At 38.6% G+C, this 23,166-nt stretch overlaps 1 protein-coding gene across 1 annotated transcript in view; it reads left to right on the top strand.

Annotated features, from left to right (window-relative positions):
* Window positions 1-23,166, top strand: part of ANKAR (ankyrin and armadillo repeat containing) — a 56,557-nt gene that overhangs the window by 7,930 nt on the left and 25,461 nt on the right. The window contains exons 4-11 of the mRNA XM_043894276.1: window positions 5,495-5,932; window positions 7,717-7,880; window positions 8,488-8,591; window positions 9,188-9,368; window positions 10,473-10,692; window positions 15,670-15,871; window positions 18,376-18,584; window positions 22,643-22,747. Of these exons, the coding sequence (XP_043750211.1) occupies window positions 5,495-5,932; window positions 7,717-7,880; window positions 8,488-8,591; window positions 9,188-9,368; window positions 10,473-10,692; window positions 15,670-15,871; window positions 18,376-18,584; window positions 22,643-22,747 (1,623 nt within the window). The remainder of the gene's footprint in view (window positions 1-5,494; window positions 5,933-7,716; window positions 7,881-8,487; window positions 8,592-9,187; window positions 9,369-10,472; window positions 10,693-15,669; window positions 15,872-18,375; window positions 18,585-22,642; window positions 22,748-23,166) is intronic.

Here is a 23,166-nt window from a genome sequence, read left to right as displayed (position 1 = left end):
CCTCTATGTCTGCTAATAGCTCTCATTTCCATGCAAGGTCATCAACTTCTGTTGAGAAGAGAGTCCAAGAGTAGTGAGTTTAGGCAGAAATTCTCCTCCTCTGGGAGAGAATTAGTCTGTGATGTTGGTGGAATCAGCACAAATGCCACTGGATAGGCGTTTATATCCTCTACTCCTAGGACTGAAGGATCACTAGCTACTAAAAAATCATAGCCATAACTGGAACCCAAAAATCTCTTCTTCTTGTTGAGATCTTTGGATGATTAGGGTGAAGTAATGCAAATGACTGCCAGTAATAGCTAGTAAATTCCATTAAATTTCTGCATTGCCTTGAATAGTCTGGTAGTTCTCTCTTAAAGGGTACTGATATTTTGACATCCTATGGATACATTGTTGAAGAGAATATGGCGTGGTCAAAATCTTAAAAACTTCTGTTAGCATTCACCCACAAGTTCTATCATTTCTGGTAGTTTAGGACCTTCAAGGCTAGTTCAGGTCACATAAAATATAACTAAACTAGGATATAATTTTACTAGTCAATGACTCCTCTATCCTGGAAATTGTCTAGTAATCTATTAACTAGTCACTGGAAGACTGTAAGGAACATGGCACAAGTCAGATGGTGTTTCCGCCTGCTTGCATTGACCAAGATGTGTCTGGAAAAGTAAGTTTCATAGTTTGCCCTTCTTGATTGAGATGGTGACAGGAGCTTTGTGAAGATCTGAGCTCCATGGAGGTTATTAAGGATCAGCAGGAGTGGATGGCAGCTTTTAGCAATGTTAGAGCTTTGACAATCCTGACAAAAATTGGGTTTGCTTCTCTTCTGTTTTCACAAAAATTATTTTGAGGCCCTCATTGGAGAAGAGGTGGGACTAAAGAACCATCATTCCAATCCGGCATGTGTCAGGCAAAGCACAGGCCAGAGATGACAGACTGGTAAAGAAACAATGACCCCTTTTTAGATTCTAGGTGGAAACTAGGTGGATATCTAGGTGGAAACTTCCACTATAGAAGTCAAATTCTGGAATGTGATCAGGGTTAGAGGTGCACGTGGAGGATTCAGTCATTCATATGAAAAAGTCACAAGAGCCTTTAGATCATCCCGTGAGAGCATCAGTCGTAGGAAGAGACGTGATCAGGGCAGGAGGGAGCACATGCCCTGTTTTGTATCTAAGGACAGAGGGCTCCCGCCTAGTTGATGATAAAGCATATCAAGCAACTTCGCAGCCCAGCTTCGTCTATTGAATCCAGCTGCCCATCCTGTCTGAGGCCACCCTCTATGAGGATTCCCTCACAGGGGTGCTCCTGGTTGCAGGGATCAGAGCCACATAGAAACATTCTAATCAAGTTGTAGGTGGAGCTGGGGAGCACCCAGAGACTGAAGTTGTCTGTCTTCCATTGTCTACATTTCCAGGGGTGATATGCAGAATTAATCATCAGTATAGCTTAAGCACTGACCAGTTAGGACGGGCATCAGCAATAATGTTGGAACTAGATCTCAGAGGCCTCCCACTTGCCATATGTACCCTTTGCTGGATCATGAAGCTTTCTAGACTGTCCTGGGGGAGGGAGGCATTCAAAGAGCTCAGGGCTAGAGCAATTCAGTTTACCAGACAATATCAAAGGTATTTTAACAATGTAGCCATATTGATAGATAGCTAAATATCAGTCCTGGACATTTCTTCTTAATTCTTTCCTGGATGAGAATTCATGTCTTGCTATTATGATTCTACCTTTAAACTATCTCAAAATCATCCACATTGGTTCATCTCAGCTACAACACACTGATACATCTTTTCTCTAGCCTTACATACTGCAACTGCCTTCTGACTGCTCTCTCTGCCTATGATCCCTTTTCACTGACAATGAATGAGGCTAGAAATCATGCAAATCCAGTCACTCTACCACCATGTGCCTTGGGAGAAATACTGTGTTACACCAAAGCACTTTGTAATATGGGCTGCCAAGCCGGCAAAGAAGCGCATCATGTGTGGACAGAGATTTTCTTCTCTGTCTACCACTGTTCGGGAGTCTGCTGAAGACCCGGCAGCACCAGCATGCCTCAGGCACTTAGCAATGGTACAGGGCAAAGAGTGGTAAAGGACTGAGCGTCTCATACACCAGGGGCTGGAGCAGTCTGCAGGGGGGAAGCTCAGCGAGACAGCAGGGATCTGTACAGGTTCCCATCACCCACATCAGGAGCATCCCTGTGAAATCCTGCAGGGCAAGCATCAGACTGCAGGAAAGGCACCTGGACTCTCAGGAGATGGGGCTTTTATGCTGCATGCTTAAGGATGTACAGGGTCAGATACCAGCACACGAGTGCAAAGTGGATTAGACTACGTTGCCCCCCAAATTAGGGTCTGAAATGAGGACTTGAGTCAAGGTAGTTTATGACTCCAAGGGACAGGAAATGCATAGAAAAGGAGGAATCATGAACCCAAGGATACGCTGGTGAGCTTTCACCACTTAGATAATGAGTTACGGTTTGGCTGGGACTCTGGGGAGTCACACAGAAGATAACTGCAAGATTGTCAGCCTGAGGGATGGAGGAGGGGAACATGTATTCCCTGGCTTCTCTCCTGCATTGCTCAAAGATTACCTGGGAGTTAACCCTGCGTGCAGATTTGTTCATCCGTCAGAGTGACTGACTGGATTCCATCAGGAGTTGCACACAGCAGTGAAGAGGAACCCTGGGGCGAAAGTAAGGGCCACATGCTGCATCTGAGGCAAGGTGTGGTCAGGTTACATCTGTGTGGGGTGGTCCATGCAGTGTGGTCAGATTACATCTGTGTGGGGTGGTCCATGCAGTGTGGTCAGGTTACATCTGTGTGGGGCTGGTCCATGTGGCATGGTCAGGTTACATCTGTGTGGGGCTGGTCCATGCAATGTGGTCAGGTTACATCTGTGTGGGGCTGGTCCATGCAGTGTGGTCAGGTTACATCTGTGTGGGGCTGGCCCATGCAATGAACCAGAGTGACATACAGATTGCCAGGGAACACAAGGCATCTGATAGAGTGTGACTCATGGCGACTTGGCTTTAGCCCCATGCTCCCCATTTAGTCCTGGTAGTTGCCGCTATGTAGTGGCAAGATGCTGGGAAAACTTGGCTATTTCATCTTTCATGGTTGGAGAAACAGTACCTCCTCTCTTGACTGTGAGTCTGGGTTCAAACCTTGCAACTGACCGTGTGATTGCCTTAAAAACTGTGCTACAATGGCTTTCCAAGAACTCTGCAGGAAGCCAACAGTAATGGGGGGAAGGAAAACTTCTGTGAATCAGTGAGGACAAGTTCAACTTCAGCTCTCTAATGACTGCACAGCACAAAACCACCAGGAAACACCACCCTTAGAAAAAGAGTAGGAACGGTAGTGGAGAATATAGCACACCAAAAATCTGGTCCTATTCTCCAGTTTGCTGAGAAAGTATGCTAATTAGGGCATCTCCCTTGATCTGATGACCTTACTTAATACCAAAAGCTGGTAGGGTGAAACTGTTATTTTTTTATTCCTTGACCTTTGTCTGGAATGCTCCTTCCCTCACCCCTCTCTTCTGCCTTCCTTCCCAGGTTATTGCTACTCATTTTTTGCTGCTTGATTCAGACACCACCTCCTCTGTGCACATTGTACCACTTTTTATTGAAATTGTTGGCTTCATCTCTGTCTTCCTTAATAGATTTTCTGTGCTTGAGAACTCGAGAGCACAGAAATGTGTCTTTTTTTTTTTTTGTCTTTAAATTCTCATTACACCTACAGTGCTTTGTTGTTATTTAGTCACTAAGTTGTGTCCAATTCTTTAAGCCCATGGACCCGCCAGGCTCCTCTTCCATGGAATTTTCCAAGCAAGAACACTTAAGTGGGTTGCCATTTCCTTCTCCAGGGGATCTTCCCGACACAGGGATCAAATCTAGGTCTCCTTCATTGCAGGCAGACTCTTTACCAGTTTAGCCACAAGGGCAGCCCTTTTAGTTTGAGGAACTCATGGATAAATAGTGCTTTTAACTATGGAATGAAAGGAATGAAAGAAAAGCAAATTTGGGGGAGAGGAAAAATGGATTTTGTTTGGGAGTGCTTCTAGGACATTCAAGTAAAGATACTAATTCATTTTAGTTCAGTCGCTCAGTCATGTCTGACTCTTTGTGATCCCATGGACTGCCGCATGCCAGGCTTCCCTGTTCATCACCAACTCCTGGAGCTTACTCAAACTCATGTCTACTGAGTCAGTGATGCCATCCAACCATCTCAACCTCTGTTGTCCCCTTCTTCTCCCGCCTTCAATCTTTCCCAGCAAGAGGGTCTTTTCAAAGGAGTCAGTTCTTGACATCAGGTGGCCAAAGTATTGGAGTTTCAGCTTCAGCATCAGTCCTTCCAATGAATATTCAGGACTGATTTCCTTTAGTAAATCACTGGGGGGCCTCTGCCCAGATGCCATTATCTTTTTGACTGGTCTGTTTCCTTCTGTCTCCTGCTTTGAGGGGGCAGTGAGTCTGCCGCCTGAGAAGCGGAAGAGGCTGTGGAGCTCTTCATTCCCTCTACTTCCAATATCTCAGCCTTTCTGCCTCTCTGAGATGAGAATTGACTTGCTGCATTTTGGCTCCCATCCACCCAAGCCAAATGCTCTAGCTTGTATTTGATCTATTTTAACTGTCAGAAACACTTCAGTTTCTTTTTCATCTCAATAATTTATCTTACTCTTTTGCAAACGGGATATGAATCATAGTGGTCGTCTTAAAAATCCAAGCCTATTCTTGCTTTTTAAATATGTAGATTTGAGGAAGGAAAAAATGAAAAAGAAAGGGGGTAGGCACGCTGACATATTATTTACATTGTAAGGTACATATGTTACAAACAAGCACCATATTTTCTACCAAGTCATATTTTATGATTCTAAGCCATTTTCTCAAGCCTGGATTAAAGTTGTCTAAGACAATTTGACAACAAGAAATGACAATTTCATTATAAATGGAAAGAAAATGTAATGTAAGAAATTTGTCATTTATAGTATAGAGTAACACTAAGTTTTAATTCTTATCTCATTATGATTTGTTAGTAGGAAAGTTATTTATTGTATATATTTAGTTTCTGTTATCAGCAAGGAGAAGAAATGTGTATTATAGGAACTGAATAAACAAATACACTTTATGCCCAAGTAAGAAGCTGATTCTTTGCCTAAAGGAAGACCATATTTCTTGTTGTTCTTCCATATTTTCTTTAATTAAAGATGAGACATGTTATTATGTTTCCATGGTGTTGCGTTATTCCTTCAAAGAGAATGAAAATCAATTCTTTTTAATTCCACAAGCTTCTCTCTTTCTTTACTCTGCTTAGTTACCATGTATCCATCTGCTTTTCTTCTTTGACAGTTTTAATGGTATTTCATTATTCCTTTGCTGTCATTTTGGAAGAATTTTGAGATGAAACTGTATTCAATCTATTTATCCAGAAGCCAAGTATGAAAATTTCACAATCTTAAATCTTTCTTTTTTACTGTGAAGGTTTGATTGATATTACAAAGGATCCAGACTTTGATGGAATCTATGATGAAGACATGAATGAAGATCCAACATATGATCCCAATAGCCCTGAAGAAAAAGCTGTATTTATGAAATATGCAGAAAATATCCTACTAAAGATGACATTCAGCACCACACAAGTTCAACAGTGTGAAAATGTTTTTATATTTGAAACAGCCTATTGGCTGACTAATGCTATAAAATGTAATCAGGATAATCTTGATATTTGTACCTACCAGAGATTACAGCAAAGATTATATCTTCAAAAAAAGATTATTCAAAAACACTTTGAGAAGAAAAAAGAAATCAGGAAAGGGATAGGATACCTGAAATTAATATGTTTTCTGACTCCATTTCTACTGAGCTTAAAAAAGAAGATGAAAGTTCCATATTTAAGTGGTCTGCTTCAGCCTTTTTCAGGTAAGAGTATTACCAAAATTATATTTAAAATGTAGATATATATTGAATTTATGTTTAAATTCAATTTTGTTTATAGTATGTGGGTCCAAGCATATAACCAAGCTATAGCATGTTAAAAATAAAAAAACATGTTAAGATTTGACAGAAAACAACAAAATTCTGTAAAGCAATTACAGAAAAGCAATCTGCAATTCCTTCAATTAAAATACAAATAAATAAAAAACAAAACGTGATATCTTCAAAGTAATTAAAAATGCCTGGTATATTCACATAGTAAAAGGTACATGTCTTTATCAGTTACGAGGACGACTGAAAGACAAAATGATTTCTGAGATATGTTATGTCCATGACAGGATGACGCTATATCATAGCTCATGCAAAGGATAAATTCAGTGCACTCCTACTCAACATCCCTATTGTGTTTTTCAGGAAAATTAGAAATTGACCCAGATTAACATGGAGCGGTAAAAGATCATGGAGAAGGAAATGGCAACCCACTCCAGTATTCTTTCCTGGAGAATCCCATGGACAAAGGAGCCTGGTGGGCTACAGTCCATGGGGTCGCAAAGAGTCAGACACGACTGAGCGACTGACAGACACACAGACACAAAAGATCATGAATGGTCTTACATTTCTGAAAAGAGAAAGATGAAAATGTATTAAAAACTTTAGTAATATATTGGTCCTATAACAAAAGAGTAGACCAGCGTAAGAGAAGAGGGAGCTGAAATAGGGTCATGTTTATATGGAATTTGACAGGAATACAGAGCAAACTATTCCTCCCAGATTAGCACACAAATTGTGTATTTTCGTTGGTGCTTAAACATATAGGCTTATTTATAGCAGGTTTTCTATTCAGATGGCAGATTTTCAGTAGAAATTTTGCAAACCATTTAATGAAATTTGTGTCATGAGAATTATGATAGTGAAGCTTATAATCCATACCTGTGAACTATTTAAAAATGAACTCATGACAATCTTGACATGGACATGGACATGGACATCTCATGGACAATTGTCCAGTGGGTGGGGGGAGTGTCTTGTGTATGGAACTAATGTGCTCTTTAGAGGATGTTAGCTGTACCTGTAATGACTTACTACTTAAATTATTGGAAACAAATATGACTAAATGTTAATAATTAATTTCCATGTGGTAAGATTTGGGTGTTACACTTTTCTTTGTAATTTTCTGGACCTTTCACATTTCTTAAAATATATACCTTATATTGAGGAAACTACATTCTGGTAACAAATCAAAATACTGAATAAACCTAATCCTTGCCAGGATTTTAGAAAATTATTTTAAAAATAAATGTTATATGTGTATCTTTTTAGAAAAATAAACTGATTATTTTTGTCATATGAGAGATACCCACCTTTTCTTTATCATGTCTCTCTTCCTTAACTAGCTCAGATAACTTTTGTTTATTTAACTAGAGAGTCTCCATGGCACAGAGTTTCAAATCGCTTTTGATAATTGAGGGTATAATATTAGTCTTGAGCTCACACATAGTAATCAACAAGTAAATTAATGTTTTGAGTATTCTTTTGAAATGTCTATACAAGGAAACTATCAAAAATGCCCAAAACATATGCTATAAATATATTTCAATATTTAAAATATACATTGAGCATAAATAATTTTATAGACTACAATTGTGAAGATTTCCATTTCACATGGATTCTTTTCACTTTATGTAAAAATGAACTGAGACCTCCAAAATATGACTGCTTATATCCTATTGTTGAACTTTTAAACAAAATTTTGTTTTTGTCTTTTTGAGATGACAAGGTCAAGACAGAGCGAGAATTGCCTCCATTTATTTATGGACGAGATTTTAAATGCCAAAATTTTGACTACAAAGAGGATCAGTATTTTCATGTTCATGGAGGAATTGAATTTGATATCAGCACCCCTTCAATTGAGAATGCTTTGGAAGATTTTAAGGTTTAAATTATTGTTGTTCCTGAAATTGTTTGTCATTTCACAGCTCTTTCATCCTATTCTCCACCCAGAAGGAGTTTCTGTTTGGTACAGGCACTAGGCGGCTCTCCAAACGATGACCTCCACAACGCGCTAGTTTCTTCACACATCACACAACATACGTGAATTAAGTGCAAGTCTGCGTAAGGCCCCGTGTTAAATGTCAGAGGCACAACGATCATCCTTGCAGAATTCATAGGCTGTATCTGCCCTGGAATAGTTAACCGAGTGTAGAAGAAATCCCTGAAAAATTAACTACACATTCTTCCATTTTTTCTCAAGGATTAGCACTAAAACAGAGATCCTCCAGAGTTTGAGAACAATAGTTCTTCATCTGGAAAACATAACACATTTCAATTGTCATTGCTTTTCTACCTTTTCCACATTAATTTCTTGTAAAAAAAAAACTTTCCCTCAAATCCAAATTAGGGATTGTATACATTCAGTTATTATCAGGGTCTCTTGGGATATTTTATTAAAAATTTGTTATTTACATGTATAAAATTTCATCTAAAATAAGTCTTACTATTGTTTACACTTGTTTTTTTTAGTAACATAATTTATATTTTAGAATAACTTAGAAAAAATACGGGATTGTGCTGTTAATACATTTGCAGAAGACACAGGATACAAAGAATATTACTCAATACCAGTCATGAAATTTAATGGAAAAAGGTAAGGAACTGTTAGTAACTATTCACAGTATCACAACTTGTTGAAAGCAGAAAACAGGAAACTGTCAAAATGCAAAGGCTAACTTCAAACTTCAGGATGGAGATCCTGAAACAATAATAACCCCCGTGAATGACTACAAACTCTCTAAAGTATTAAATGTTAGATTTATGACTTCAAACACCTTGATACAGTTTCCCTGGTGGTTCACTGGTAAAGAATCCGCCTGCCAATGCAGGAGACTAGGGTTCGCTCCATGGATGGGAAAGATCCCCTGGAGAAGGAAACAGCAACCTACCCCAGTATTCCTGCCTGGGAAATCCCAGGGACAGAGGAGCCTACAGTCCTCCATAGCCTTATGGCTACAGTCCATGGGGTCACAAAAAGGTTGACATGACTTAGCCTCTAAACGACAATAACACCTTGATACATTCTATGTAATAATCCTTAGACGTGGTAATTCGTTCTTACAGTGAACACAATGGTTAAATGGGGATGGAGGTGTTTTTGTCATAGAAAATTGTACTGTTATAGAAAAAGTTTTGCCAGCATTCCAAGTCAGAAAAATTTGAAAATTTTTCTTTATTTTTTTTTAACAGCTACTATGTGATCAGTTTTGAACTTGAAATTTTCTATCAGCAGCTGTATAAGACACAGTGGTGGGGAGCCATAAATGAAATAGTGAACAATTTGAGGCTAAAAAGACTTCCGCTGACAGATGCTCAGTTACATGAACAATTTAAGAAAAAATTTGGTTTCAAAAAAGCTATGAAATGCAAGGTATTTCAGTGATTACTGCATAATTTAGGATAAGAAATTATAAATAAGTATCTCAAATTTTTATCATAGGGATAAATAATAGGTTAAATGAAGTCTTTAATATGCAATTAAGATTCTACATTTTAGTAGCCAAAAATTCTGAGTTATACATTTCTGGCCAAGTTACAAAACAAACTGTTTATGAATGGAATTGCGATTAATCTTAATAATGGCTAATATTTATGGAGTGATTATTTTGTATGGTAGGCACTGCTATAAATTCTTTCAACAAACTCTTTCTAGACGCTAGTACTATTGTTATCAATCTTATTTTACAAATGAGAGATTTGACTTGCAGTGAGTTGAGGGTCTTTCCCAAATCACACAGTTAGTAAATTGCAGAGTCAGGCTTCAGTTGTGGGGACTAAATCTAAGGAGCAACCCTGGCATCCTAAATCACATCTCTGTATCTGCTTCAATATGCCTTGACTTACAGCTTTTGAAACTGATAAATTAAGTGGTGAGTTCACCAATTTCAAAGGGCACATTGGCATTTATTTACCATTTATTTGTTTTAATGTCCATATATGTTAAGTATTGATAAACTTAGTTTAATTTAAAAACATTGAGTGGTCAGAACATCTGAAAATGGGACATTTTCACCTCTCCACTTTGAGACATAAAGCAAAGAAGACTACTCTTGTAGCTGTATATTTCAAGTCTCTGGACTTCTAAGTTAGACTGCTCTTAAGTTAGAGAAGGAATTTGATGTCCATTTGCTTTTTAAATATTTCAGAAGGGTATTTGTCTACCTTCCTTGAATTGTCTCCTGAGAAGAAGGATCTACAACTCCTCCTTTAAAAAAAGGAAGGAAAAAAATTTCCCCAAAATATTTTTAAAGTCCTCAGAGTTTCTTTTTTTTTTTTAAAGTCCTCAGAGTTTCTTATAGCCCTAACAACTTCATTGCCCAGTGAGACACTTTACACACGGATCTTGTGAAAATTCTACTGTAATCAGACACCAATCATGTGATTACATTAACATAGTTCATTGTCCTTTTTGTCCTTTCACTAAATTTTAGGAGCATTTTGAAAACACTAATTCTGACCTTCCTCATAATTTTAGAGTATCTCATTTGGTATGAAGTCTGCTGTTGAAAGAGGATTATATGCTGTTTTCCATACATTTAGCCGTAAAACCTCAAGCTCAACGATCAATGTTTCAGACGAGGCAGGTTATGCTATTTTCCATCACGCTGCTCTACACAACAGAGTCCCAATCATATGTCAGCTGTGCAATGCCAACTTCAACGTCAATCAGAGACGCTTCATTATACTTAGCCAAGGTGCCATCAAGTTTTTATCTCTTAAAATGTTTTTCTTTTACTTCAGCATTGCAAATGCATGTTGATTTTAACACAAGGTTAAAATTTAGTATTGGAGACTAGAGCAGAGTTGTTTCTGTTTTATGTATCTCAGAGGGGCTCCTTTTAGTTTTCCAAGTATCACCTGTTGCTCTCTTACAGAGTATTATTCATTTGTTTATTGTGTTTGCTTCATTGAATATAAGCTCCATGAAGGGCAAGGATTTGGTTTCCTTTGTTTGCCATGGTACCCTAGGGCCCAGAAGAAAGCCTGGCCTTGGTAGATGGTTGAGAAATACTTGTTGAATGAATGGCATGGTGGTGAATTCAGGGTAGTATTTGATAATCACTGACATAATTAATATACAGTGATGTACTGTAGAAATTCTGAGAAAAAGGAGATAATTAGTGATCCTGACAGAACACCCTGTTCTTATCCCAGGTTCTTAACCAGGTAATAATTTCTTCATACTACATAAACATTTGTAATTACAAAAAATTCCTCTGTAATCATGATTTTAGGATTAATGACCCCTTTAAGGCTAACCTGGTTTAAACTTTAAAAAGCAAAATTTCCTGATTATTAGAATTGCATACATATGTATATGTTCACTGGAATAAATTTAACCAGTATAAAAATAATAAAATTGAAAATGAAAGGAGAAGCCCTCCATAACTGAAGAGGGGAGATAAGGTCTGATGCAACAATATTGGCAATAAGAAATGGTGATTTTATATTTTAACATGTTGTCCTAAGAAGCTGTGTTAAATTTTCACACCAAAACAAAATGTGCTTCTTTAATCCTATTGAATGTTGAACAATTTCATACTCTGTCATTATAATTAAAATGTTTTGGCACTAAGATGCTTCTTTACTTAATTAAAATATTCAGTAGACAATGAACTTAGTTAAAATAGAGCAAAATTCAGACAAAATGTAGTAGATGGCCTGCTATTTAAAGATGTGTTTTAAGAGTTTTTGATGTTAAAAAAAAAGCTTTCATAATTAAAGTTTCTGTGTCATATTGTGACTACATAGATTTCCATTTGCTGAGAACTGAGTATAGAGTCTGAGGTCTGGAAAATATCTAACTACTGGCAATGTCTATGTATTATGACTTCACCAACACAAAGCTGTCCCCTGTGAATTTTGGCCAGCCACATGGAAGGCAGCATTCCTGGGTCTGTCTGACGCCATGTCAGGTGCATACGCATGCCTAGATGGCTTTGCCAAAAATTACACTTGGTCCTATTTGATGCAATCCTGTCACCTGCATCTCAACATAGTCATTTTGTTCACCTTCATATGAGTCAATTTTGACTAATTTGGGAAACTGTTACATATTAATAATCATACTTCTGTATGTATTCCTTTTTAAAACAGAGTCATCAAAAGTAGACATGAAAAAAGAAAGAAATGGTAAGACTTAAGTAAAATATTTCACATATTTAAAAGTTCACTGCATATATTAAAACTTATAGTATATAATCTTCAAAATGCTGTCACATGAGGAGAACACAAAATGATCTTTCCATACAATTTGAAGTGATTATTTATTCACATTTTTTCAGTTTAGGCAGTAGTTCCTTTTTTAACCATGGAATTTGCAAATTATCTCTACGTATTTTTAGAAAATAAGGCCCCAAATGGGTTTTATGCCCCCCTAAATGAGCAGTTAATATGATTTAGATATACTGCCACCTAATGACAGTCACATTCTGTGCAGTCTGAGACTGCATCATTCTTGCTGAGGTGAGACTTTAACCCAAGAATTATATACGCAGAAATTAGGAAAAGTTTTAAAGGATACACGCTGTATGTATATATACATACATATATATATATATATATATATATATATATAAGACTATACCTTCATACTCTATATAAGATAATTCAAAGAGGGTTTATTTTTAAAGAAATCATTTGCAAAGACCTGAATTTTGTAAGGGGAAGAGTTATAGTTATTCAGTCGTGTCTGACTCTTTGCAACCCTATGGACTGTAGCTCACCAGGCTTCTCTATCCATTGGATTCTGCAGGCAAGAGTACTGGAGTGGGTTGCCATTGCCTCCTCCAGGTGATCTTCCCGACCCAGGGATCAAGTCTGGGTCTCCTGCATTGCAGGCAGATTTTTTTCTCATCTGAGCTGCCAGGGCAGCCTAGTGGAAGGGCAATGGTTACTGAAACCAGCCTCTTCCCATTGATGGGAGAACAGCTAACCAGAGGTGACCAGAGAGGTTAGGGGTCCGGACCCCACCTCCTCCTCCTCCAGTCTCCCGCCAGGGCTCCCCACTGGCAGTTACCGACAAGAAGACAAAGGGCAGGGGTTGCAAAATCTGAAGACAGCAAGAAGGGTGGTAGAGGGAGGCGAGTGGCCTGGGGTGGGGGCGGAAGGAAACTTATCTACTGGCCCGTCTACACTGTAGGAATTTACAGCCGAGTAAGGCTTCCCTGTGTCTGTTCTTTAGACCAGAGTGCTTTCTTTACCTGAGAGGAATTTCTACAGACTATGTAACTCCCTCCAGACCGTCCCTGATTCGAGCATGACCGGGACAGTGTTTCTCAGTCCCAGCACTACTGATGTGGTGGGCTTGATGATTCTGTGATGTGAGGGCTGTCCTGAGCACTGTGAGACATTTAACAGCGTCCCTGGCCTCTACCCTCTGAATGCCACTAGTGACCCGCACTCCAGCTGTGCCGACCAAAAATACCACCAGACATTGCTTATGTCGGGAGGCGGGGGCACTTTATCCCACTATCATGGGGTAAAACTTTCAAATGTGTAGGAATCACATGTATCTTGTTAGATGCAGACTGACTCAGCGCCTGGGTGAGAGCCGAGATCCTGCACTCCCATTAAACATGCTTTAAAGGAGTAGGAGGGGGATGGAAGAGTATTATTCCTGCCCCTTGGTTGTGCTGAAATATTTTTTGGAAGAGGATAGAGAGAAGAAGGAGAAGATCCCATGGAGGTTTCTGCTCCAGTAAGCTGTGGTTCTCTGTAATCTTCCTGCCTACCTCTCGAGTTTTAGGAGCAGCATTTCTGCCCTGTGACCTCACTTCTCTAATGGATCTGAGAAGAGCTGTTCATTTTTCAGCTTGTTCAAGTTTCTCTTTGCTGTTAGGATGGATTGGGGAGTTTTAAGCTCCTTACATGCTAGACCAGAAGCTAGAAGACTAAGCAGTAATATTAAATAATTAGATTTGGCTCAGATGTTATGTATTATTAAAGGCTATGATATAGAACTTAGACTACTAAGACAGGCAGGAAGCCATTGAAATTTTCTGAGTTGGGAGAAAAACAGTGCTTCACTGAGGATATCCCATTTTGGCTGAGGAATAAATAAGGTTTAGGTAGACCCCAATCACAGAAGTATTGTTTGGTAGAAGGAAGCTTTCAGACAGCAGAAATAGCCCAGAGTGATCAGATAATTCATCATCCAAATCAAGGAGTTAGAAAATGAACGGGCATTATTAATTTTATGCTGGGCAACAGGCATAGACCAGTACTTTCCTGGGAGCCTGGAATGTGTGGTCAGTCACTGTATATTCAAGGAGCTACAAGAATGAAGAGAGCAAGGTGTGTATGTTGTGTTTCTGTCCATCTATCTTACCTCTCTCTCTTTCTTCCCTTCTTTTTTCCTTTCTTTTTCTTCTTGGAGGGGAGATGGTTCAGGTTAAGTTGGAGCTAGTGCATCCTTTTTTTGTACTCATGATCAAGTGGTCTCAGGAAGCCACTAAAGAGTTTTAAACAAGAGGTTAAAAGATCAGATTTACATTTTGAAAAGTGAATTGGGAAGGGCAAGAGCAAAGTGGGGATATCAGTTGAGGTTCTAGAGATACTTAGACTTGGTGATGTGAGTGCATGCTCAGTCACTCAGTTGTGTCCAACTCTTTACAACACCGTGGACTGCAGCCCACCAGGCGCCTCTGTCCATGGGATTATCCCAGCAAGAATACTGGAGCGGGTTGCCATTTCTTATTTTAGCAGATCTTCCCAATCCAGGGATTGAACCCACGCCTCCTGCATTGGCAGGCAGACTTCTTACCACTGAGCCTCTTGGGAATCCCCCAGACTTAGTAATGAGGGCTGGTTATGAAGATGAAATGAGAGGACTCGTCCAGGTTTCTGGTTTGTAGAACTGGCTGGATGACAATATCCTTCATGAATTAGGGAGCAATGAAAGAGGATCAAGTTTGGAGGAAAAGATGGGAGTTCAGTTTTGAATACGATAAGTTTGACGTGGGGTGTGGAGATGCCTAGTGAGATAATAGATCTGGAGTTTGGAGAATAAATCAGATCTAGAGGCATAATCCTAGGAGTTATCAACTTAAAGGTTGTAAATGAAGCCATTGAGGAGATAAAAGTCGTAAGGCTCATTTTGACATCAGGACAATGAAAAGGTCCCAAAGGAGACTGCACAATAAGTAGCCAGAGAGATTAGAGAAAAATAAGAGTGTCTCATATCTCAAAAGCCAAGGGAAGAAACCATTTTAAAACTGAAGTGTTCAACTTACTGTTGAGAAGATGAGAATTGAAAAATACCCACTGGGATTTAGTGACATAGAGACCTTTTATGAGCATATATATTTTTTTAATTTTAAAGAACTTTATCATACTACAAAGCATTTGAATAAAATGGAAAATAATTTAAACAAGAAATAGTTTATAACACTGATAAGACTATTTTATATATTGACTTACTTTTTCAAATATTTAATATTTTGAGTGCTATATTTATTCTTCATAACTTATAAAGAAGTATTTATTTTTAATGGTCAGGTATCCCGAGTTAAAGAAATAAAGAGTTGCGTAAATTAATCCTTTTAGTGCTCTTCTTAGAGCTTTTATATCACACAGAACTAAGCTCTGTGGTTGGACACGAAGAATAAAAAGGCATGTTTTTTAGGAATGTTGGATCCTTGAGCACTGCAGTAATTGTCTATCCATTCTAGGTCCAACACCTCTGCACCTGGCAGCACAAGCTTGCTCCTTAGAAACAACCATCTGTCTGCTCTGTTTCAAAGCTGATTACACACTTTCTGAAAAAAGAGGCTGGATGCCGATTCACTTTGCTGCTTTCTATGACAATATCTGCATCATAATTGTTCTCTGCAGGAAGGATCCTAGTTTACTAGAAGCTGAGGCAACAGCTGAGTAAGTTGTAAAAATACAAATTTCTGCTTTCATGTCTTGCCCCAAACACTGACACTAGAAGGAACAGTTGTTATGACTGATTTGAAAGGCTATGTCAGGCTTACTTTGCTGCCTTTTCTGGTCACTATCTTCTTCTACCACTAATCTTTAGAATTTATAAAGATTGAACTTCTATTAACCTATACAAGTTTTCTGGAAGAATAAAGAGTAAGTCCTAGGAAGTTTTTCCTAACCTTTTCCCAAAGGGTGGTTCTACAGATTAGTTTATCAAGTTAACTACTTAGTGTCTTAGAAGAAACACGAAACAAGGGAAGGAGAAAGTTGTTCTAAATTGAGCCTTAGACAACCAGGAGGCCGCTCCAGACCAAGGTGGACAGACCATGGACAACAGGAGAAATATCTAGTGGTATCCAAGACTGAAAGACAACACGAAGAGCAAAAACAACTTTGCAATAGGGAAACAGCCCAAACAATGTTCTCTTTTACAATTTAGCTAACTCGCAACCTTCAGGGTGAAGGTAAACTTCTCCTGAGGGTACTTTTTTGGCCAGTAATCTAGCTACCAGGCTATTGTTTTGATTTAGGCAGAGTTTCAGATATTTCTGAATCGTCAAATAACTTGTCCATTATTATTCACTGTAGAAATAAATCCTCCCTAGGTTGGGGCAGAGCTGTGTGTGGAGAAAGCTTTCTGGAAACCAGGATCTCTGGCTAATAGATTCTCTGGCAAATAGACTCTAGAAAGAGCCAAGAGAAGTGGAGATCTGAGTTCAGTTCTTAGTTCTGTCATATTTTGACAGTGTGTCTTTGAGCGCAAGTGGGGTAAAAGACTGGAAGCACTAAAAACGTCAAACAATTGAAAATCAGAAGTTGAAGTAAGAAGCTATCTGTGACCATAAGGAAGAAGCAAAGGATTTGGAGAGAGGACAGTTACCAAGGTTGAGATCTGTGTGGAGCTCAGTGAGAAGTGTGACATGTGCGACAGATTAGGAGGGTATGACGGGGACCTGAGCGATCAGAACACAGATGGTGGTTAGCATGGGTGTTGAAGTCACTGATGACAGAAAGCAGGCATGTTGGCGAGGCAGCCAACACATGAGCTAGGATGGTGGAAGGGGCCCACTGCAGGAGGGCAGTGGCAGTGTGGGCCTGGAAAGGGTAATATAATCTGATAACCTGTTTTTCAAGTGAGGGGATCAGAGCGATGGTGTTAGAAGTATTATAGAAGAAATCTTTATTCCTACCACTGAGTAGGAGAAAGAAAGGAACAGGAAGAGAACATTCTTGTTCAAATAGAAAAGGGAGAAAATGAAGAGATGTTTACTCATAAAGGACAAGTTTTCCCTAGGCCCAGGAAAAAGGATAGAGAGGCCTGGGCCAGCTGGATATTGGTGAGTTCAAGGACAGGCAGCAAGAGAAAGGGGTTTCATGAAGAGAAGAAGGCATGGATGTAAGGACTAGAAAATTAATATCTGAGGCCATGTAATATGGTGAAAAAAGGAAAGGAGACTATGTATGAAGGCTGTGCTAATAAGCTGATTGTTGTGACTCTCATTCTTTTACGGACAACGAAGTAATCCAGTTTGCTTAAGGTCTCATTGTTAGTCAATAGATCTGATAGTATTGTCGAGGTTGCCTTGACAAAGAGCCCCAAGTATCTGTATTTTTAAAAAGGATAAATGTAGCTCTTTTTCGTGAAGTCTAGGTTGGTGGTCGAATGCTGGGGTAACAGGTTGGCAATATGAGAAACCCAGAGGTCCTCTTGTTGCTTCTTGTGTGGTTTCCCCATTCTGGTACAAAATGACCACTTCCGCTTTCATTATTATGCCTGCATTCTAGCCTTGAGAGAAAGAGAGAGGAAAAGTAATGGCACACTCCATTTCCCTCCAAGGAATCGCCAGGTAACTTCTACTAACACCACACAGGCCAAACTTAATCGTGTGGCCGTACCTCTTCACATGGGAAGCGAGGAAATGTGGCATTGGGCTGGCCTGTCTTGTGCCCAACAAAAAGACTCCACTGTCTAAAAAGCAGATCCTGAGTTTTTGACAAAAACTGTCCGTTTCTGCCACACTGAGGAAGCTGGCATTTGAGAGGTGGACCTGAGTTGTAAAGAGATGGGTTGACACACTTTCTGAGCCTCAGTTTCATCATTTGTAAAATGGGCTGATAATACTTGCCTTGCTTCTTCACCTTCTTTCATAGACTTGTTGTGAGGAATCAGTGAGATGGCATATTCTAAGAACTCTGTACAGGTTATATCAACTTCTGAACAGATTATAAGGCATGATAATTAAGCTGGGAGGGAGGGTGGGCAAACACTAAGGACAGCTGAGGCCAGGGAGGCAAATCTATTTACCTGTGGTATATACAGAAGAATACTGTGTAAGGAAGAGAAGGTGACGTAGCAATCAGAGTTCCTCCAACAGCAGCTTGGATTTACAAAAAGTAACTCTGACACTAGATACGTGCTCAGTTATTAGGAGGTTTTCCTCTGTTTTTAGGAATCAGTGTACGCCACTGCTCCTTGCTGCCACATCGGGGGCCCTGGACTCTATTCAATACCTGCTTTCTCTTGGTGCTAACTGGAGAAAAACAGATATTAAAGGAAATAACATCATTCATTTATCAGTGCTAACCTTTCACACAGAGGTGCTCAAGCATATAATAGAGTTAAATATTCCTGAACTCCCAGTTTGGAAAACATTGGTAGGTGAGTATGGAGTACATCCTCTCTTTATAAATAAATGTTCTTATCATTATTCAATTTAATTATTGATACTCACTCTGAAATAAAACAAATAAAGCATGCATCATATTTTGAGTTAAAACCAAAAATACAAAAATACTGAACTGTTTTTATTTTTGTATGTGAAAAGTTAGTTTTATTTCTAAATTAAAATAAAAGAATAATAACCCAGATGGTAATTTATACAATTACATTTATTTTTACTTTTCCAACTTTCTCCAAAAGCAACTGTCCTCTGTTCCATCAAAAAAAAAAAGAAGAAGAAGAAGAAATAGGAAATTAAAGAGTTTGAGTGGAAAATACAAGATTCATTCCTCACCTCCTAATTTTAGAAACAGTTTCAGCAACCTTTCCTCATATTTTGATAATGTTGTATGAAAAAAATTCTATTTGAGCTTCCCTCCCCCCACTCAATTTTTATTTGATCTAGCCAGAAATACTATAAAGGTAAGAATTACTGGCCAACTGAATGTACACATCTAGTTTTACTCCCTCCTAAGTCCCAACTAAAATTACATGGAGATTAAATAGCGGCAAACAAGCACTGAAGAGAAAACCAGAGGCAGCAATAAAATGTTGAAAGGAGACAGGCAACTCCTAGGACCTAGCAGACCAGACAAACCCATTCCAAGCCAACTGCGGGAAACCTGGGAACATCTCACATTCGTGCTACAAATCCCCACTAGGCTGGCTGGAGAGCTTTCTGCAGAGGCTAACCAGGAAAGACCTACAGATCTAAAGAGGCAATTCTCTCCGACTAACTGGAAACTGGGAATCTAAACCAAGAGAAAAGCAAAGCTCATTCCAAAGATGACAGCAAAGGGAAGTCCCAGAATGGAAAGAATGTTCCCAGAAACCAGCAGGAAAATGTGGGAGCGATGACCAACAAGGACAGAGAAAACTAAGCAGATGAGATAAAACAAAGAAATTATCACCTCAGGTGATACCTACATATATGTTTATATATACTATCTATAGATACAGATAGAGAAATGAATGTGTATATATGTTATATCAGCCCAAGAGATACTGGATAGGGTTTTCAATGTTTATTTGTGTGCATATATATCACTGTATATCTTTTTCTTCTCTGATTGCTGAGGTTAATACTTCTAAAACTATGTTGAATAGTAGTGGTGAGAGTGGACACCCTTGTCTTGTTCCTGACTTTAGAGGAAATGCTTTCAATTTTTCACCATTGAGGATAATATTTGCTGTGACATTGTATATATGATGCATGTCTATCTATCTATGTAGATAGATAGACGTATATATCTATAGATATGTATATATAATATATATCTATCTAAATCTATATCTATATCTGGGCTTCCCTAGTGACTCAGCTGGTAAAGAATCTGCCTGCAATGTGGGAGACCTGGGTTCAATCCCTGGGTTGGGAAGATCCCCTGGAGAAGGGAACAGCTACCCACTCCAGTATTCTGGCCTGGAGAATTCCATGGGCAGTAGAGTCCATGGGGTTGCAAAGAGTCGGACGTGACTAAATGACTTTCACTTACTTTCAAGTATATATCTGTATATCTACATCAGATATATAGATATGTATATATATATATGCACTATCCATAGATATGTATATAGATATTATATATATCTATATATAAATAGTATAAATATACCCATATCTATAGATAGTATGTGTGTGTGTATATATATATAGGAGAAACTAAGAAGAGTATCTTGTTACTTTTGATAAAGGCTAACACATTTGAAATGCAGTGGTAAGTTGGATCATAGAAAAGAAGAAAATTCCAGAAAAACATCTGCTTCTGCTTCATTGACTATGCTAAAGCCTTTGACTGTGTGGATCACAACAAACTGTGGAAAATTCTTAACAAGATGGGGATACCAGACCACCTTACCTGCCTCCTGAGAAATCTGTATGCAGGTCAAGAAGCAACAGTTAGAACCAGACAGGAAACAACGGACTGGTTCCAAATTGGGAAAGGAGTACATCAAGGCTGTATATCGTCACCCTGCTTATTTAACTTATATGCAGAGTACATCATGCAAAACGCTGGGCTGGATGAAGCACTAGCTGGAATCAAGATTGAAAGGAGAAATATCAATAACCTCAGAAATGCAGATGACACCACCCTTATGGCAGAAAGTGAAGAGGAACTAAAGAGCCTCTTGGTGAAAGTGAAAGAGGAGAGTGAGAAAGCTGGCTTAAAACGCAACATTCAAAAAATGATGATCATGCATCTGGTCCCATCGTGGCAAACAGATGGAAACAATGGAAACAGTGACAGACTATTTTCTTGGGTTCCAAAATCACTGCAGATGGTGACTGCAGCCATGAAATGAAAAGACGCTTGCTCCTTAGAAGAAAGCTATGGCAAACCTAGACAGCATATTAAAAAGCTGAGACATTACTTTGCCAACAAATAACCGTCTAGTGAAAGCTATGGTTTTTTCAGTACTCATGTATGGATGTGAGAGTTGGACCATAAAGAAAGCTGAGTGCTGAAGAATTGATGCTTTTGAACTGTGGTGTTGGAGAAGAACTCCTGAGAGTCCCTTGAACAGCAAGGAGATCAAACCAGTCGATCCTAAAGGAAATCAGTCCTGAATATTCATTGGAACGACCGATGCTGAAGCTCAAGCTCCAGTACTTTTGCCACCTGATGCAAAGAACTGACTCACTGAAAAAAGACCCTGATGCTGGGAAAGATTGAAGGCAGGAAGAGAAGGGGACAGCAGAGGATGAGATGGTTGGATGGCATCACTGACTCAATAGACAGGAGTTTGAGCAAGCTCTGGGAGTTGGTGATGGACAAGTAAGCCTGGTGTGCGGCAGTCCATGGGGTCGCAAAAAGTCGGACATAACTGAGCGAATGAACTGAAGACATTCTGACCCCTAACAGTAATAGCCTAATGGTACAAAAACTTGTTGACAACCATTCCTTCTATAGCCATTGTCGGGAAGTCCTGATAATGATGTGAACACAGCAATAACCATGAACGTCTGGCCACTGCTTCATTGCTTCGTGTTTTATAATTGCTCTCTCTCACCACACTGGCCATTTCCGCTGTCAGTAAAAGAAGAATTAGCATTTATTAGAACTTTCCAGGATTAGCTCTTGGAGTCAATTTTACACTTGATCTTAGCCAAAAGGCCAAGAAGTGATTGGAGTTAATTTTAAAATTAATTTTAAAATAATTTAATCTGAATTTAATTTAATGTCAATTTTAAAAGAGAATACCACGGAGTCAACTACCTAGGTAGGAGCTGGGACTAGATTTGTTATTATGGAGGCTGGGTGAAAAGAGATGAATGAAGTTATTTCTATGAGGCTTTGTTTGCACCAGATAAATTGTTTAGAATCATGTATATTTGTATTATTTCCCCTCTGGAGTATAAGTTCATTCAAGGTTTTTAAAAGGATCTTCTTCATACTCAGGCAATGTATAAAGCTTCATATATGATTTAATGCTGGGAAAGACTGAAGGCAAATGGAGAAGGGGGTGGCAGAGGATGAGATGGTTAGATAGCATCACTGATTCAATGGACATGAATTTGAGCAAACTCAGGGAGATTGTGGACAGAAGAGCCTGGCGTGCTACAGTCACAAAGAGTAAGATACAAGTTAGAAATTGAACAAAAACAAGAGATTTTTATTGACAGTAATGTAGTTTACTTTGCTATGCTTTAAAACCTATACTCAAATTTTATTCAACAACTGATTTCAGGCATAAGAGCTATATATTTTCCAGATGATTTTTGAACCATGTGACTAGCCAATCTAAGTCATTCAGGCCAAAGATAAAGAATTTTACGTTATTTTATACTAATTATATAGATTATAGACTTTGAAGGTCATGAGTGTTCAGTCTGTCTAAGCACCTCACATACACAGAGGGAAATTTAAAGAATGCAGTTGGTGGTGATGTTGGTGATGTCAACTCATGGCTTTAGTTGGCCTATACAGAAACAGAATCAATCATTCTCTTACCTCTTGTGAAATTACAACACGTATTTTCTGTTGAATACTTATCAGAAATGTTGCAGTGCGAAAGCTATAAACGAAGGATGATGGCTGTCATGTCTTTAGAAGTCATCTGCTTAGCAAATGATGAATACTGGAAGTGCATTTTGGATGCAGGTGATGTAAAATCTATTAGCTATCTTTTACGTATGCTATTTTATGTAGAGATATGTTCACTAACTTTAAGATGTATTTTTAATTGTGAAGAAAACTTTTTAGTTGATCTTAAGTTTCTATTTTTCTTTTTTTTAAGATAATTCCCTTTACCTGTAAACCTTGTATTTTATATTTTAAGTGAAAGTGGCACAGGATCAAAAACACATAAAGCTCATTTCTCTAAAACTTTGCAAGCTTAAAAATTATATTAAATTAATTCACCATACTACCCTCGTGTTTACTTTCACTTAAAAATTATCACTTTTCTCTATTTGTAAATTTTATTTATAAAAATAGCAGTTACAGTATCAGGCCTGGGTCTGTAACTAGCTCTGCATTTAGAACTGAGACTGATTGCTTACTTTTTTGTATGCTTCATT

The sequence above is a fragment of the Cervus elaphus genome, chromosome 33, assembly GCF_910594005.1.
Source record: "Cervus elaphus chromosome 33, mCerEla1.1, whole genome shotgun sequence".
NCBI classification, from domain to species: domain Eukaryota; kingdom Metazoa; phylum Chordata; class Mammalia; order Artiodactyla; family Cervidae; genus Cervus; species Cervus elaphus.
This window is presented reverse-complemented; position numbering and strand designations above follow the sequence as displayed.